Genomic DNA, 17,533 nt, shown 5'->3' with positions numbered 1-17,533 from the left:
GCACCACATATAATAAATGAAATAAATAAAGGCCCATCAATGTCTAAAAACAACAACAACAACAACAAAACTCTACCATAAAAGACACCCTCTGGTCAACTAGCATGGAAGCATGTCAGCTTGCCTCTGGGTGGGGCTGCTTCTCTTGGCTCCTCTCAGCCTTCTGGCCTCTCAGGCCAGCCCAGGGAGGAGAGGCTCTGCCTGCCTGCGACCTCCTGGTTCATCCAGGCTGCCACAGCACAGAACTTCCCACAGACTCTCTTTTCTCCCCAATATGAGGTTAAGGACTTAGACGACACAAGGGTCTTCAAACTGTCCTGTAGACCCATGAGGACACCTAGGATCTTTCTCCAGGGCTGCCTAATTAAAATGGGTTCAGAATGTATTGACTGTATGACTTCAAGTGCGAGACTGAGAAGAGAGCCTTCCTGAGCTCATGTTCAGGCAAGAGCTGGTTGGAATGTTTCTCTTCAGCTTCTAGATGTCATGGAGCTGCTCTAACAAGTGTTTGCTGTGTGAGCACCTGTCACAGCTAAGCCGATGACAGGGCAAGGACTTGCTTGGGACATGGCTTCTTAGGATGCTGTTCTTGGGTAGCCACTGGCCACAGGGGAGGGAGCCCGGCTACTCTGAATGGAGATGTGCTAAATTTGCAAGATTTAGTATAAAACAATGTAAGTTGCCAATAATAGCTTTAATTACGTATGGAAATGATTTTCAGATATATAAGGGTAAGATAATTTCCTGTTTCTTTTCACTTTTTTAATATGGCAATTAGAAAATTACATACATGCCTCACACTATATATTCTCATTTAATGGCATTGCTTCATGGGGTGTGTAACTCGGTGATTTAGTACTTCTGTAAACTTACACCCATTTAGGGCCTTGCCTCTCATGTGTGGTCTCTGGTCAGCAGAATCAATATCACCTGGAAGCCTGTGGGCGACCACAGAATGCCACAGAGTCAGATCCTGCATTCTAGCAAGGTCTGCTGGGGGTGGGGTAAGGGGGGGGGTCTGTGTGCGCAGAACGCTTTGTCCAGATTACGGTGACTCTTTTTCCTACCCATATTTTTGCTTCACCAATTACACTGACCAAGGATTCTTAACCTGAGGGTTGAGATCATTCTGGGCCTCAGGAACCTACAGAATTGTGCAATTTTCTTGTGCACATATACACATGTACCTCTTTTCAGGAAAGTGTCCTTTGCTTTTTTCCATCTAGGATGGCAGGGCTTTGGAACCTGTTTGCAATGCAAATGATGGGGGTGAACCTGGCGGTGCTTTAACCCCCCCCACCCCCACCCCTGCACCATGGTCCTGATGTCAAGTTGGTGAACCCCTGAATTAAAGACTGGAGCATCTCACAGGACGGTGGTCTAGTCAGGTGACCAGAGTGTGATGTGCCCTGCACTGAAGCTGGCATCATGCACAAGAACCCTATTTCCAGTTTTTTGTTTTTCATATTAAATATTAGAAAGTGGCTGGCTGCTCCCTCGTCTCTTAACCAACAGCCTCACCCGTCCAGTCTGGTCTGCCCCTCTCCACTCCCACCAGTCGTCTTCCTGGAGCCCTCTTCCCTCAGCTTGGGGTCAAACACTGTTTAGTGATTCCCATGTAGATATGGGTCAATGCTTGTTGGAGTCTTTTTTTCCTGGAAAAGCTGTTTTGAACACAATTATTATGCTAAGGCCCAGAATCAGAGATGGTATCGCACAGAGATTTCCAAATGAGGACCATGGATTGAGGGAAAAAAAAAAAAAGACGGTAAAGTGAGGGTGACAAGAATATCCTAGTATCACTGTTGGAAACATCCAGATCCTGCTGCAAATGGGACTGCAATATTCAAGCCAGCTGAGCCCAGCTGTGATACACAAAAAGGACATCCACTGACACCTGAATAGAGGACCTCCTACTGCAAACTCATGCCTGCTGACCACACCAGGGGACAGAGAGGGCAGAGAGAGGCTCGGCTGACACGCAGGCACCGCTGTCACCAACACGCACCGATCAGCCTCTCCTGCCCTTGTGAGAACTGGTCAGGGAAAATTCAATCAAGTGTCCAACAGGTCAACTTAATACAGAGTTAAACAGTCAGCTGCGACCGCCCACAGCATCTGGTCAACACAGAAAGTGTGCTGGGGTTGGTCTTGGGGTCTGGACTAAATCAATTTATTAAGCCAGTTGTGTGTGTTTTTTTTTAAATACATTTATTAACCAATGTTAACACATTAAATGAATCTATATATTGCTAGTCAGAGCAGCTTACAAAATGCCAGAATGCATCATAGAACTGGACAGCCACAATGGATAATTACAATGTGCATAGTGGCTAAGCTCAACACCTTGATATAGCTTTATGATTTGCAGAAAATTTATAATAATGATTCCTAAAACAATCAATTGTAATTTTACCTAAAACTTTTACAAAACCAGGCCACAATCTTTTTTTAATTTTTTTGTTTTTTGTTTTTTTTTTTAAACACACAGTTTTCACACTGTAGTAACTGGGAAATGTGCAACCGTGTCAACAGAGACAAAAAAGCCAAAGTAACACGAATCTCACGTTCATGCAGCTATCAGTTAAATATTACATACTCTGGAATGATCTTACACCAAAAATATTTCCACAATAACTTGCTCTCATAGGGGTGGATCGAAGTCTCAAAACTTGAAAACCAACCAAAGAAGGGTAAGCGTGCTTGGTGATGCCATCTCTGTCCGCGCCATGGCGACATTGACCAATTACACAGAAACGGGGAGGGAACCAGGACGCCGAGTTACTGCGTAATGTAAGTCCATCGCGCGCAGTGGGGCTACTGAGTGGTCTGTACGAATCCTGTGCACCATGTGGCAGTAGTTCGTCGATTACCTTGTGTCACCACCATCCGCAACGGCATGGAGACTGGATGGCTGTTTCACAGAAGGCCCGCTGACGTTTCCATCTTTAGAGTGACCCTGACAAACCTGGAGGAAACTTTTTCAAAGGCTTTTCTCCAGATTCTTCCACTTCCATTGTGAGTAATTGCTTTAATAAATATCAAAGGTCTAAATAAATATTTACAAATTATTTCTCTAACCTCAAAAAATAGCTAAATGATAAATGGGAATTTGACTTGGTCTAAGATCAGTCTTGGAAAAGAACATATATTGTGAGTTTTTTTTTTTTTTTTTTTAAAGAAAAGTAATTTAAGATTTCCTGGCTGTATTTTATATATCTATGTATAAAAAAAAAATCATTATTCAACTATCGATCCATTCCTATTGGTAATGCTTCTTAATCCAGACATTCCGCAAAATACAGACTTTTTACAAATCACGGCATCTTTAATACAAGAAAATTAACATGCATTATTCTTCATTCTGTATACAGTGATGAGTTCATTAGTAGGCAGAGACCCACTACCACAAACATGACTTAGGCTTCTGTGAAACTAAGTGCTTTCTCTCCCTTGTTAACTTACAGACACGAGGTGACACCAGATAATAGGCAGTTAGGACGGCACTGGGGAGGGGAGGGAAGTGGGAAGGAATTTGTATGCCTCGTCTATAATTTCACGTATGGATAAAGGTAGTTTTTGGCTTTTTGTTTGTTACAAGCACTCATGTTAGGACAAAAGATGAAATGTGCAAACTTTAAAATTTAAATATTCATTTTCTCTAAGATCCAGCTCAGTAAAAGATTACCCCAGTTCCCTGCAATTTTAAACTACAAGATCAAAGCTAATAATTTGTTATAAAAGTTATATATTGAAAAGAAATAATGAAAAACACAATTGGGAAATATTTAAGAAAAAATACGCAGGACTAGCCCTGCTGTGTCAACCCTGTTCCCTAAATTTAATCACATACCCACTGGCATAACCAACAGATAATGCCTTTGAACAGTAAATCAAGCTGAACAAAACCAGCTCAACAAGGTTAAGAAATAAACGTCACATCAAGGTAGTATGTTTTATTTCTGAAACAGTTCTGTAGTTCTTACATTCAGATCTATTCTAAATGTTTCTTTGTTAAACTCACTTGTATTCACCTGTTGTTTTTTTTTAAAGATCTGTTGTTTAAAGGTTAAAATCTCTGTAAAACCTAAAAATGTTTTAAAATTTGCTGAAAATGCAACATATTCTCAATTAAAATTCATTTAAAATAATACCCTCCACTGATGTTACTTTAACCCCCTGAAAAACTCCGGAGGAGCATTAACAAAAGATTTAAACTACTGTGCAAAATTTCTTCACGAAAAGTGTTTAAAGGCTGGTGCAAAATGGGAAGCAAATTCTAAACAATTTTGGCTTCTTGGAAACAAAAACCGCTGTGTCTGAGGAGTGGCCGTCGGGGCGCTCTGGGAAGGGCCGGCTTCATCTTTTCCGGCGACAGGTGCGCTTGTGTTCTGCGTGCCAGTGCTCCTGCTGACACTTGATGGAGCAGTAGGACGTGTTCCAGCAACAGTGGTACATGGCCTCCTCTTCACAGTTGTAGCACTGCAGACAGGAAGCAAGGCGATGCATGAGACTCGTGGCCAGGTAAGATATGGGCCCTGACAGCAGGCCTTTACAGCTGCGTTTAAAGCTCTTTCTGGCTCACCAGGATGCTGGAACTTGAATGTGTCCTTTTCACCAACCAGGGGAAGGAAACCTAGGGGGCGATGCCCGAGGCTGTGGCCAGCTCTGGTTTTAGCAAACTCCAGCTCACCTGCAAAGCATCAGCTTTTGTTCCTGTCTACAGGGCCCTTCCATCAGCACACAGGGGCTATTATCCTTTCCTTTAAAAGCTTCTGCCTTCCCTCCATTTCTAGCTATAACCTATTATTTTGCTCCTCCCAAACTCTTGAGAAACAATTGCCTGACTTCCGGTTTCTTTTTATTTCCAATGCTGTCTTGCAACCCTCCAGGCCATTGAGTATGCTATCATCAAGATCACACTGACCTTGAATCTCAAGGTCAAGTCTCAGTCTTCATCTTACTTGATAATTCCTATTTGACAGTATCTGGAGTATTGTTTTCTTTTCTTTTTGGTGTCATGTCTGATCAAACCCAGGGCCTCCAGCATGCCAGGCAAGACCTGACCCCAGGCTCCATCCCTAGCCCTGGAGACCCTTTCAGCTGTCATAGCTCCTGGGGGAGAGGCACCGGGATCGAGAGGCCCAGATGCTGCTTGACATCCTACAGTGCACAGCCCTGTTCCCCAACAGTGGAGCACACCCACGCACTCACAGCACTGAGGCTGGACTGTGGAAGAAGAAACCTTGTGAGAGTAAAAGCTCAGGTTTCAGGCTGGAGTAATATCATAGATAGTCACCCTGTTGAGAAGGAACAGGAATGATCTGGAAGATGAGAGGCTAGCTTTGGATGCAAACCTTGCTGGTGGGTCAGCAGAGACATGCAAGATCTTCGGAGAGATTCATACAGGTACACACACCGTGAGATGCAGGCTTGGGGATTCTGGGAGAAGAGCTCACATTTGGTTGTAAAATTTCCACCCTTTGTTCTCGAGTGTATATTTATTTTTCAATACTGGGGATTGAACCTAGAAGCACTTTACCACTGAGCTATCTCCCCACCCCTTTTTTTATTTTGAGACAGGGTCCTGCTACACTGCTGAGGTTAAACTCAAACTTGAGATCCTCCTGCCTCAGCCTCCTGAGTCACTGGAATTACAGGCGTATACCACTGCACCTGGCTAATATTTTGAGACACTATGTGACCTTGTTATGTCAGCAGCTGCAATTTCATCAAGATACTGTAGAAAGGTAGAGCACATTTAATTTCAGAAACCGCTCGGATGAATCACATGGTTTGGGATTAGAATATGGGCCTGTGCCACTAACTGGCCATGTGACGTCAGTCTGTATTTGGTTAACTTCTATCTTAGCTTGCCTTTACATAACCCTTTAAACAGCACCATCCCTTCTCCTGTCTCCCAGGTATCCTAGTAACTCATGTGCTTGTGCATTTACTCTATATTTCTGCCTCTCTGTGGATGCCCTCAGACACCACCATGGCTCACACACATATCTCAGCACCCATGCTGTGTATCTGGCACACCACATGCTTTCTGTCCTGTGATCCTGTTCTACTTGCAAAATGTAAAATACAATTTGATGAGCAGGAACGATCGGGATTTGGGGTTCCAGCTCTTGAAGATGAGCTCCAGCTCTACTTAGTTTTAAAATCACTGTAACTGGGCTGGGGATGTGGCTCAAGTGGTAGCATGCTTGCCTGGCATGCGCAAGGCACTGGGTTAGATCCTCAGCACCACATAAAAGTAAAATAAAGATATTGTGTCCACCTAAAAACTAAAAAATAAATATTAAAAAAAAAGAAAAGAAAATCACTGTACTGTCCTAAGCCTTGATGCCTCATCGTAAGAAAAAAAAGTATTAATATCAAATTCAGCTATTTTACAAATGGCAAAATGCTTAAAATAATAATAATAATAATAATAATGGCAGTATCATAATTCCTTACTACAGCCTCCTCTTCCCATTCCTCTGGTCTTCTGTGGACTCATGGGGATTTCTTTTCATGGATTTCTTTTCTAGTGGCTGCTTTCCTGCTTTCTGCCTGCATGAAGACACACTATTACAGACCTGGTCTCTGGGCCTTGTTCTGTTATTACCTTGGGCACACCTTAATTCTCCATCTGGTGAAATTTACTCCAGTGTTCACCAGTCTTTCCTAATAAGTTATCTCTGCATATTCATCTAAATTATATGCCATTTCTTCTTGCCAAATCCTTGTCACAACTTTTAAAATGTTAAATTCTTTAATGGAAAGTTTATTTATAAAGAACAATGCAGGCTGGATAAGATGAAGAATTAAAAGTAAACTATAAAACACCACACATGAAGTCATTAAAACTGAAAACACACTAAGAGCACTTCTCCCCACTCAGTGTTGTGGGGGTGTAGGAAGAGCACATGGTCCTGGTGCCTTCCAGAGCTTCCACTGCAGCAAGAACAAGACTGACACCTCCAGTCAGGTTTAAGGGAGTGTAGTTAGAGACCAGTGAGTTGCTTTACTATAAAAAGAAAGTAATTAATTTCTTTAAAAAACTTTAATGCATAAATGGCAGGGACAGGGGAATCTGAAAATCTCTATTGCTGTGATACTTATATTCACAGTTTCACAATTTGGATACTTGTCTTAGAAGTCACCAGGTAAAAAAAAGTCAGGGCTAGGCCATTTGCCCAAACAAAATACTTGCATAGATGCAGAAGATACATAAATTAATTATACTCAACATGTTATGTACCAACATGTTTCACAAAATGACCCTGAGCAGGGGTCTGTAAGTGAGAGATTACAGGACTTTTAATAAAAACGTTAAAGTCAACAATTTCATAGTTGATATTCTTTCAGTAATATGCACCACATATTTGCATATGCCACATATGCATTTCTGAGAGTGTTTGTCAAATGGGCAGCACATTTTCAGAGACAAGGTTCTTAAAAAAAAAAAAAAAGTGATATTTACCCACTGCTTCTTCTTGGTCTGAGAAATTAGTTGTTTGTGCTGTGTGGCTAGTTTCTTGATTTCTTCTACAAATTCTTCTTTACACTTTTCCTTTACTTGCTTACATTTTCTGTCCATCTCACCCTGCATGTTGGCTACAGCTTTATTTACAGCTTGTCTTTTTTCTTCTTCCATTTCAGAACGCAGCTGAAAGAAAAGAGTCAACCCCTGGTGCTTTACCTCAATCTCACACACTCTAATAAAACTCAACCCGCAGTTTCTACTGAAATACATGCCTTTTCCCTTGATTTCACTAAAGTATGTAAATGATTTTGGTGAGAAAGTTACTATTATTAATCAAAATATTGTAAAGAATGCTGGTTTGCTACCAGTTTTAACAGCCTCTGTGGGAAACGCCCGGTCTCGGCCCGACAACAAGCAACTTTACCTTTTCCAGAGCTTCTCGGACAACTCTCTCAGTCTCTCGCTTGTGGTCCGACTTCATCCGGTCTTTAAAGTCATTGAAAATTTTGGTGTATTTGTCGTGGCACATGCTCTGGCAGATGCCGTCACTGGTGGTCTGGGTACTTCGATGCAGCATCCTTGGGGAAGAGGCACTTAACTTCTTGGTCTGAGTTGACACCGATACTCTCTCGATTGGCTGAGGCATCGTGGGAATTTCCTGGCTAGAACTTACTGCTTCTGTCTCAGGCTCTGGTTCCTAAAGGGTGAAAAAAGTGTTCAGAGGCAAAATAGGGCAATATAATTCACTAGTTCAAGAACAACTCTAGGAGGATAAAAATTCAGTGATCTCTATAGCTAATAAGCTGCTATTAAAATCATGTAATAAGAGGCGCTCCTGTTGAGTGTATTTTTCCAGTTTAAAATAAATCCCTCCCAAACCAAACAATGAATGAAAAAAATGCAGTTAATAGCTATAATAATTGTAAAATAAATATCATTTAAAATTGTATTACATGTTAACACTGTGCATTTTGCTTTTATTTTATTTTTTTATGGTGCTAGGGATTGAACCAAGGACCTTGTACATTCGAGGAAAGCACTCTACCGACTGAATCACATCCCCGCCCCTGTGCATTTTGCTTTTAAAATAAACAAAAAATTTTGTTAGATACAATATAAAATCATCACCAACTTACAATCACTTCTTTGGACAAGATTAATAAATTTCCTAAAATCCTAAACCACTTCTCACTGAATATATGGGTGGAATGTACCCAGACTTACACAGCTTTAAAATATGAATAGTTTATAATTAAAAACCCAAGCTTCGTTATAGTTCAGTTTTTAACTGTTGCCATAAGTGACTTCCTGGATAAGTGCTTTGTCTTCAATAGTGTTGTGAAAACCCGCCAGGTTCCCAGGACAGGCAGCAACGTGCCCTTCCCACTTAGCAAACCCGCCCAGGATGCTCTAGGAGAACCAGGCTCGGAGCTGGGGTGTGCCAGGATAGTGGCAGGAGACAGGGAGGGAGTCAGAAGCTTGGGCTTGAGCTTGATGGATATTATTTGGTGACCATGGAGTTTACGAGCAGCCACCAGAAGTGACTGTCCTGACAACCACACTTTGGAAATCTCCCTTCCAATTGCAAGGTTGGCCACTTACTTCCTTTTTGGGCTCCACACTTTGATTACGGCGCCCTTTCTTTGCTCTTGGTTCTTGAGTGACCTTCAGCTGTGGGCAGTATAAAAGTAACAGCACATTAATCAAGACACCAAAATACCTCTGCTGCAGAAGCCTGTAGAGGACCCCTGCAAGGCAACAGCACACCCCCCCTTCTGCCTCTGCTCCTCCACCCGCTGAAGGCTGCAGAGGGCCAAGGTGCCCTCTAGGACCAGCCTCTCCCTTCGATACACGCTCAGGTCAAGGTCACTGATGTTTATATCTACTTGTTTATTTGAACTGGTTTCTGTTCTCTCATGCAGAGCACTTCATAAATGTTCGTGTGAAAACGAAAGAAAAATGTCAAAATCTGTTTACTATAGTCAACACAGACCCGCCCCCACATAGAAGAAGGAGCACACAGCGCTCACCCAGGCCAGACCCACCTGCTCATTACTGGTAGAGGAGATGCTGGATTCCGCCTCTTCCTCACCCCGGTCCTCGTTCTTAGACTTCCAGAACCTTCCTTCACGAAGGAAACGCTGGTGCAGCTCCAGCTCATCACAGGCCTTTTTCCAGCCCAAGCTGCGCTTAACATGCAGCCGATGCACGTTGACCGTGATGTCTTGGATGTTTTCAGAAGGAATCCAGGCCCTTCAAACAGCATTTGAAGGCAGGTATGGTTAGGAACGCCCAGAATGTGGGGCCAGGTGAGGAGGCGGGGGTGGGGGGGGAGGGAGGTCCTGCCTGCTATAAAGCACAGGCTGCTGCGGCTGTGAGGCCCTTACCACGCAGGAAGGAGGGAGGTGGCATTCTTTTTTCACACATTCAAAGTCATCAGAATTGGAGTGGTTCACAAACCACTCCGTTGGCCCCGTTTGATCAGCTTAGCTTGTCATGGTTTACATGTACCTTCTTCACAAATCCTCTTAAAAAGTTGCCTTTTCTGTTTTTAATACTGTAAGCTAGTAGGACCCAAGCAGCTGTTTTCAGATTAGCACTACAGAATCAGCTGAAAATGCCTAGAAATTTTCATGAGACACACACACACGATTCCATATAAGATGAGGGTATCTAAAAATTATTTATGCTGTTAATCAATTAAAAAATGGAGAAATGTGTATATTGTTTGCCAACAATGTACTTAGTCGTGGACACAATTTGAAGTGCCTCTGAATGATGTATTATATAGATGGCAAACTAAAGAATGGAAAATTATATTTGGTTCTTTTAGTAAGAACGCTCGAACTCAAGAAAAATACCTGGCTATTAATCTCTTGCCTAGACTTGAATTACTACCCACGTAGAAATGTGGTATCAATTCAAGAGGTGCACTGTGCACCAGGGGCAGGCCCCACGTGGAGTAAGAGTAAAAGGGCTTGGCAATATTGGTTTGGACAGCCAGAGATGCTGCTCACAGGAGGTTAAGGGTAAACCATTAACTAGTGGCAGGAGTCCAGTGAGGTCTGGGGCCTCCTGATGACTGCGATGGCACTTCACATATTGTCTCTGTCCTTAAGGAGCCTACAATCTAGCCAGAAAGAGCAAGAAATGATACAATGCAGCACAAGGTAAAGGAGGGGAAGAGGTTGTTGCCACCTGCTTGTGCTCCACCTTGCACGATGAGGGAGAGGTCCCAGACACGGCACAGGAGACAGGAAGCCTGTGGACACCTTGGTACCCACCAAGTGTTCCCTAGGCAGGTAGATACAAACTGGGACTTGGTCCTGCAAACACACAGAGGCTTTCTCTTCTCAGTGTTCTCCTTCCAGAAATGTAAAAGGTGTCACGAGTTTCATCCTAGGTCTCTGATGATGGAGTTCCAGAAATAAGGGCCATTCTGCAGGAATCTCTTGGAGAGTGATGGCCACAGGTGCCTTAGCCATAAATAAAGACTTTAATGTGTGCATATAAGCTAAGCTATGTGCTTTGTAATTTAAGAGCACTTTTAAAATAGTAATAAGCTATACTGTTAGATACTAACGATATTTAAAATTGCTGCATTTCCATAATGTTCTTTATAAATATTATATCATCACTGCCTCATCTGTTGTGTGGTTTGTTAAAAACTTTAAAGCATACTACATTTTGAAAAACTCTAAACTTTAATGCAGAACACAATGATGTTTGTGTAAGAGCTCCTTGCCATTGGATTTTGAATTAGTATTAAATTCACTTTTATTTAATGAAATTTTTTTGAGTGCCTATTACATAGTAGGCAATCAGCAAAAGTGTTTTTGTTCACTTTTTTAATGTGCACTCTTTTTTTTTTTTTTTTTTTTTGGTACTAGGGATTGAACTCAGGGTTGTTTAACCACTGAGCCCCATCTCTAGCCCCTTTTTATGATTTTGAGACAGAGTTGTGCTGAGTCCTTGGGGCCTCACTAAGTTTCTGAGGCTGGCCTTGAACTTGCCATTCTCCTGCCTCAGTCTCCTGAGTCGCTGAGATTGCAGGCATGCACCAACATACCTGGCCATGGGTTGCTTTTGAGAGAGAATTCTGTTAATAAACAGTGCTCCCCCTGGAATGAATTTGTAACTTATGAGGGTATTTTTTCCTCTTAAATTAAATCTTCTGTTGGATACAATAAAACTGATTCACATCTGCTCTTAAATTAAGTCTCAGCACAGTTCATAATACACTTCTACTCTCTTTCACTCAATCCCATTACTATGGACTTCAGTTTTACAAATAATAATGGCTTTTAAGTATCACAAAAAAGAGATGTAATGGTTCTATCTATGTGTGTGTCAATCCTGAATGCTCTGAACCATATGCAGCATGAAATATCGGATGGTAAAAGAACCTGAAATGTTCTACCTCCTTACCTGTACCTGACTTCCTGGCCCAGGCCTTCCCAGCCTTCAGCTACTTGTGGCAAAGGACTCAGGTTTCTTTAGGCAGTGAGATAATACCAGATGCTTTTTTTCTCTCTGGCAGACAAAAATTTGCAAATTCTACAAAAACCCCTCCAAAGCAACTTGTGTGTGAGTGCAATGGCCGTCAACTTCCATGTTGAAGGCTTAATGACATGCCCACTCCAGGAAGCAGCAGCATCAGAACTTACAGCAGGTGGCTCCTTCTGACTCCTATCTTTTTGGTGCATGGTATATTGCTTAAGCAATTAAAAATTCATGATTACAATTTCACGTTTGTTTTCAATAAATCAAACATTCTAATATGATAGAATTTTTAATATATGACCTTACCAATCACTGACTTCAAATACTTTATTGGTCATTTTATCCAGGAAAAGCAAAGGAAACTGTTTATATAGTGAAATTATAGGACGTTTATTTTCTAAAAGTAAAAACTTTAGTTTCATCCATGCAGAACTGTTTACGCAAAATTTTGCAGGAAATAAGAAGCTTGGGGAAAAAAGCCTCTGGCAATGCATTTCTGTGCTTTAATTCTCTCTTCAGCTGACAACCTTATGCAAAGGGTCTGAGTGCACTAGCTCAGATGTTCTTTTAAGATATTCTCTGCATAGTACATGTAAATTAACTCAGGTTATTAAGAAAATGTCATTTACATTGAAAGATATTATAAAGCTACCTGTAAATTGGTTTTAAAAAAAGAAAGAAAAGACAAATATATAGGTAAAAAATTCTGATTATCAGATCGTTCTTACCTAGTAATATAGCTTTATCAATTAACTGTGAAGTTTTAGTTTTTATAAGTCATCTGTGTCGTATGGAATGAATTTTTTATAAAACTAAAGCAAATCACCTGTCTCCCTCATGTATTTGTATCCTAAGAGCTGCCCTTGTGGGGTATTCACTCCGTGCCAGGTACTATGCCCATGTCCTTACATGCTACACTTTCTTTTACCCTTACAGAAACTCTTCTAAGGTGGGTGCTGTAGAGGTCTGCATGTTACCAATCCTCAGAGCCAATAAGTATGTCCTGGGAGGGCAGAGGGTGGCAAAGCCAGGACACAAACCCAGGGGGCACTGCCCAGCCATCTGTGAGCACACGCTGCTCCCCTGTGTTGGTGAGAACTCGAAATCAACGCACAGGCTGTACTAAACATGGTAAATCAAAGACCAGAATGTCCATGTGTATTGTATTGTTTTATTGTCGCAGTGTCAGCTGAGTGTGTATCTATTTATGAAAGAACAAAGAAATTTAAAGTATTGACAAGTTTTTGTCACTTAACTTCTATTTAAATTAAAGGAAAAGTAAGTAAAAACTCATGATGGGGAGAATAAGGCCTTTCATTTTGTAGATTCTCTGACATCAATGACCAGTGCACAGGAACCTCACTCACCTGGCATGGCAGGACACACAAAGGGGCTATTGATTTAAATCCTTGCAAAGGGTAATTTTTAGATAATGTAGCTGCTTTTCTTCACTTTCCCCCTTATTTTAATATATTTGTGTTTAATGAACAAAAAACTTGATGTGAATTCTTTTGCGGGGTGGATGCTAGGGATTGAATTCAGGGGCACTCAATCACTGAGCCACATCCCCAGTCCCACTTTGTATTTTATCTAGAGACAGAGTCTCACTGAGTTGCTTAGGGCCTCACTTTTGCTGAGGCTGGCTTTGAACTCACAATCCTCCTGCCTCAGCCTCTAAGATTACAGGTGTGCACCACCATGCCCAGCTTGATGTGAATTCTTGAATCTTTTTGTGGCTTCATTAGGACTCATCAATCTCTTGAGTCCTGGGATAGTCACCAGAGACACTCTAAATATGTGAGTCACTACTAGTGACAACATTAATATGACAATATTTTAGACTTCCTAAATGCCAATGTTCAATAGTGCTAATGCCCTAGTTCACAAAGAAGAAGGTATTATAATTTCATAAGACAATAGTTCAGCATACTTTGTATATGATAACTTTACTATGCAAAATAATTTTATGCTAATAAGATGATTTCTACTCTTGGGGTCTATGTGCTCTTACATTATAAATATGTAAATTTATGTTTTGCCATACTCATCTCCCAGAAGGAATGTTGTGCAGATATGTACACACCACCACACTTAACACATTAGTACACGTTCCAAAGGTGTAAGATCCACAAGCTCTAATCCCAAACTGACTACTGTCATCTGAGGTTTAACAGGGTCTTGAAGATAGTTGAAATAGTAAAGTCTTCACAAAATTGTGAAATAGAAAATCTAAGGACTCTTCCACCCTACTGCACTATTAATCTTATCGCTAATATGCTTCTGAGGATCAATGGCATCAACTATTGAGAATGCCCTATTTAGCAAAGAGCATCTGAAAATTATCTGCAAATATAATTTAGAGAACTTATTACTAGCTGCACAGTCAAGTGCTAATCTTGTTTATTCCATTTAAGGAAAAGCTTCACACTGTCCCTCACAGAGGAGCCACTAGCCTCAGAAGCACAGCTTGATCAGTGCACATGGTTCCCATATTACCTCTGGTGGTGGTGGCCAAAGAAGCGAACGTCAACTTGATTGTCCTCTTTTTGCATGACTTTGGCTGGCCAAAACCCAAAACCTTTCATTTTAGCCCAAACCAACTCATGATTAGGTATCTGAAAATTGAGAAAAAAAATAATAATATTAATAAGGTAAAACACTTTAGGCTTAAATGCAAGTACACATTAATATTTAACTACTTAGTCAAGTATGATCCATTATTTTTAAAATATATCTTTTTTACCTTTAAGAAAAACCCAAAATTTGGATTGCATAAGAATGGTGATATAAACCTTATTTCTCAGAAAGAGCAGGAACAGCCAAGGACGATGGGAACAAGAGCGGCAAACAGAATGCCCTAAACTCTGCTTCAAAGAGAGTAGCCTGGGGTCGGCAGCATCAGCATCACCTGGGAATTTATTAGAAATGGGAGGATTTCAGGCCCTGTGCAGATCTACCAAACCAGAAGACTCCATTTTCATAAGCTGCACAGTGACAGGTTTGCACAATAGTGTCTCAGAAGAGTGGCTGCTCAGGCAGCCTCAGAAGCCAGTGTCACTGGGGAGCTGACCCTGAACACTTGAGGCTCTTGGGCAAACGCTTGCTGGACTTACACAATCGCAAGCCGACCTCGCATCCTCCACTTTACCATCTGCTGAAGAACAGGATATCTAGTCTTTACTATAAGTACCTCATTTTAAATTGAAAAATAAAGAATGATTCATTATTTTCCCCATATTTCAGTTCACACTCATGAAAGCCATATGTAGTATGAAACAAAAATATTCATAAAGGATTATATTCTTTAAGCAAATCGGAAATACACTTCCTTAGAGAACCATGTTACACACTTAAGTAAAATGACAAAATTTCACATACACAAGGGTAGCAGAACCAATTGTCGGGACGAGCATTGGATAAATAGAAGCAGTTCTTGCAAAGTTGTAGTTCATCCAGCTGAAAAAGAAGAGCAGCTATTTCAGTCTACATAAAATGTACTCCCACAAACATTCCCATTCACGTACATAAACAGACATAAACTTTGTCCTTATGTAATCGTTGATAATCAGGTTTTTAAATCTGCAGTAGGTAACAGTAGAAGACCCTGTCACTCTCCTGCTAGAACCAGCCCCGTGGTCTCAGATGGCAGGCACATGAAGGGGAAGGCAAAGGCCCTGAGAGGCAGGTGGGGTCTGACCCAGAGCTGTGCCCAACTCTCATCAAGGGCATTTCCTCAGAGGGGTCTTCCCAGGATGCCCCTCCTATTGATCCCTGGCTGCTTTTGTAGCCTTTCTTTTACAACTTGTGACCGAACCTGTTTTCTCAGTTTCTTGTTCCAGTCTCTGTCTTTAGAAGATAGCTGCTCCCTGAGTAGGAAGCCTTGGCCCTAGTCACCATTTTATTCCTCCAACCATATCACCTGGCACACAGAAGGCAGTCAATAAACATTGTTTGAATGAATAAAAAGCAAACGTCAAATTTGAAATCAAGAAATAAAACTTCTTATATGAACTGATGAACTTTTGCAAAGGTAATATGGTTAGAGGTAAGTGTTTCAAATAAGAAAGACCACACACTCAAAAATACTTCCTTAAATATGCATTTCATTTGATGTACAGTAGGGAGGTAAATATGAATTCTTAATTCAAAGAGGTAACATTTGTAGCTGGCCTAATAGAACACATTTACCTGCATTATCTCACTAATATTCACAAAAGCTTAAGGGTATCTGAAAGTTACTTAGTGGTCAAATCTAACTCCCAGAATTTCTCTTTGAACAGTTTTGCCAGAATTTTTTTTTCCTATTTGCATTATTTCCCATGTATGTCAAAGAGGAAAGTAAGCTTACATGTAAGGGAAATGGGTAAGGAAATGTGAATAAGAACAGTGGAACCCTGAAATGTGCTTAGATTGCAGCAAGCCCGATGATCAGGCATAAAGAGTACCTCATGACACGTGTCTTTGTAGAGCATCCTCGCGATGTCCGCTTGCTCACTGTCTGCTGTAATTAAAGATATGTATGACCTACGATCATCATCTAGAAACACAACTGGCAAGATTAGTATAGTCACCAAGTCCTTTGAACTTCTCAGAAGTGGACATATGCCATTTCAAGCCAAAATATGTATTTTAAGTAAGATTGAGGCAGCAAAATAAAATTCAATAGGCAGCTTTTATTTTATATTCAACACAATCACAAATTTTCTAGGCATAGAGTGAACTCTTACCTTTCAAAAATGGAATATTAATAGGGAAACAACAAATTTACTCAAAGTGCTTGCAAAAAACCTCTCAGCTAAGACAAACAAACACATAAGAAATTATAAAGAACAATAGACTTTTATAATTTAGTGTGCTACAGTTTTGCCTTTGGCGAGTCAATTCTATAAGCTACATCACCAAATATTCATAAATTTAAATTCTACCATTTCCTATGTATACATCATAAAGATACTTTTTGAATGTAACGTTTTATAAAAGACATTTCTCATTATGGAATGTAAATTACATTTTTTAAAAATTAAATGCATACAAAAGAAAAAAAATATTCAACCTCCATAGAAAATCACTGTGTTGTGGAGAAGCAGCTGAGCATCAGCTTTGAATTCCTCATAACTTCGGTATTTCCCTTCATTCACCTTCTGTAGAGAGCAAGACAAGACATTACTATAATGGGACACAGCAGAACTCTTCAGGATGGTGTCAGGACCACTGCTGTATTACAGGGAACATGTGTAAAGGAAATGGAGACTGTGGACTCTCACTGTTACAGAATGAGGAGTGTGGTCGATCAGAGACCCCTGCGGTTACCATGTCCTCTACATTAATTTGCCAAAGTGAATTTATAATTTGAATCTCTCATTTTGCAATAATGATACATACTGCTGCTAAGCTTTATAAATATACCAAATGCTCTTTCAGAGAGGAATTTCAGAGGAAATCTGAGGGTTTGAGGGCCATACTTTTGAAGAGGGATATGGCTAAATCACCTAGAACTAGGTAGCACATTCTCATCCTGGTGACAGGTTTAGGAAATGGGCATGAAGATGG

The 17,533-nt window shown here is 40.8% G+C and overlaps 1 protein-coding gene across 11 annotated transcripts in view; it reads right to left on the bottom strand.

Annotated features, from left to right (window-relative positions):
* Positions 1-3,307: 3,307 nt before the first annotated feature.
* The window catches only part of Zmynd11 (zinc finger MYND-type containing 11), an 89,681-nt gene continuing 75,455 nt past the window's right edge, over positions 3,308-17,533 (bottom strand). For all 11 annotated transcript variants that reach the window (XM_027947971.2, XM_027947973.3, XM_071619861.1 and 8 more), the window contains 9 exons: positions 17,037-17,124; positions 16,429-16,484; positions 15,362-15,439; positions 14,480-14,598; positions 9,526-9,733; positions 9,083-9,151; positions 7,905-8,177; positions 7,478-7,663; positions 3,308-4,482 (listed from right to left, as the gene is read on the bottom strand). In XM_027947971.2, coding sequence (XP_027803772.2) covers positions 4,360-4,482; positions 7,478-7,663; positions 7,905-8,177; positions 9,083-9,151; positions 9,526-9,733; positions 14,480-14,598; positions 15,362-15,439; positions 16,429-16,484; positions 17,037-17,124 — 1,200 coding nt within the window. In that variant the 3' untranslated portion in view covers positions 3,308-4,359. The remainder of the gene's footprint in view (positions 4,483-7,477; positions 7,664-7,904; positions 8,178-9,082; positions 9,152-9,525; positions 9,734-14,479; positions 14,599-15,361; positions 15,440-16,428; positions 16,485-17,036; positions 17,125-17,533) is intronic.

The sequence above is a fragment of the Marmota flaviventris genome, chromosome 12, assembly GCF_047511675.1.
Source record: "Marmota flaviventris isolate mMarFla1 chromosome 12, mMarFla1.hap1, whole genome shotgun sequence".
Taxonomy (NCBI): domain Eukaryota; kingdom Metazoa; phylum Chordata; class Mammalia; order Rodentia; family Sciuridae; genus Marmota; species Marmota flaviventris.
Note: the sequence above shows the minus strand (reverse complement) of the source record. Positions and strands in the feature narration are given on the sequence as shown.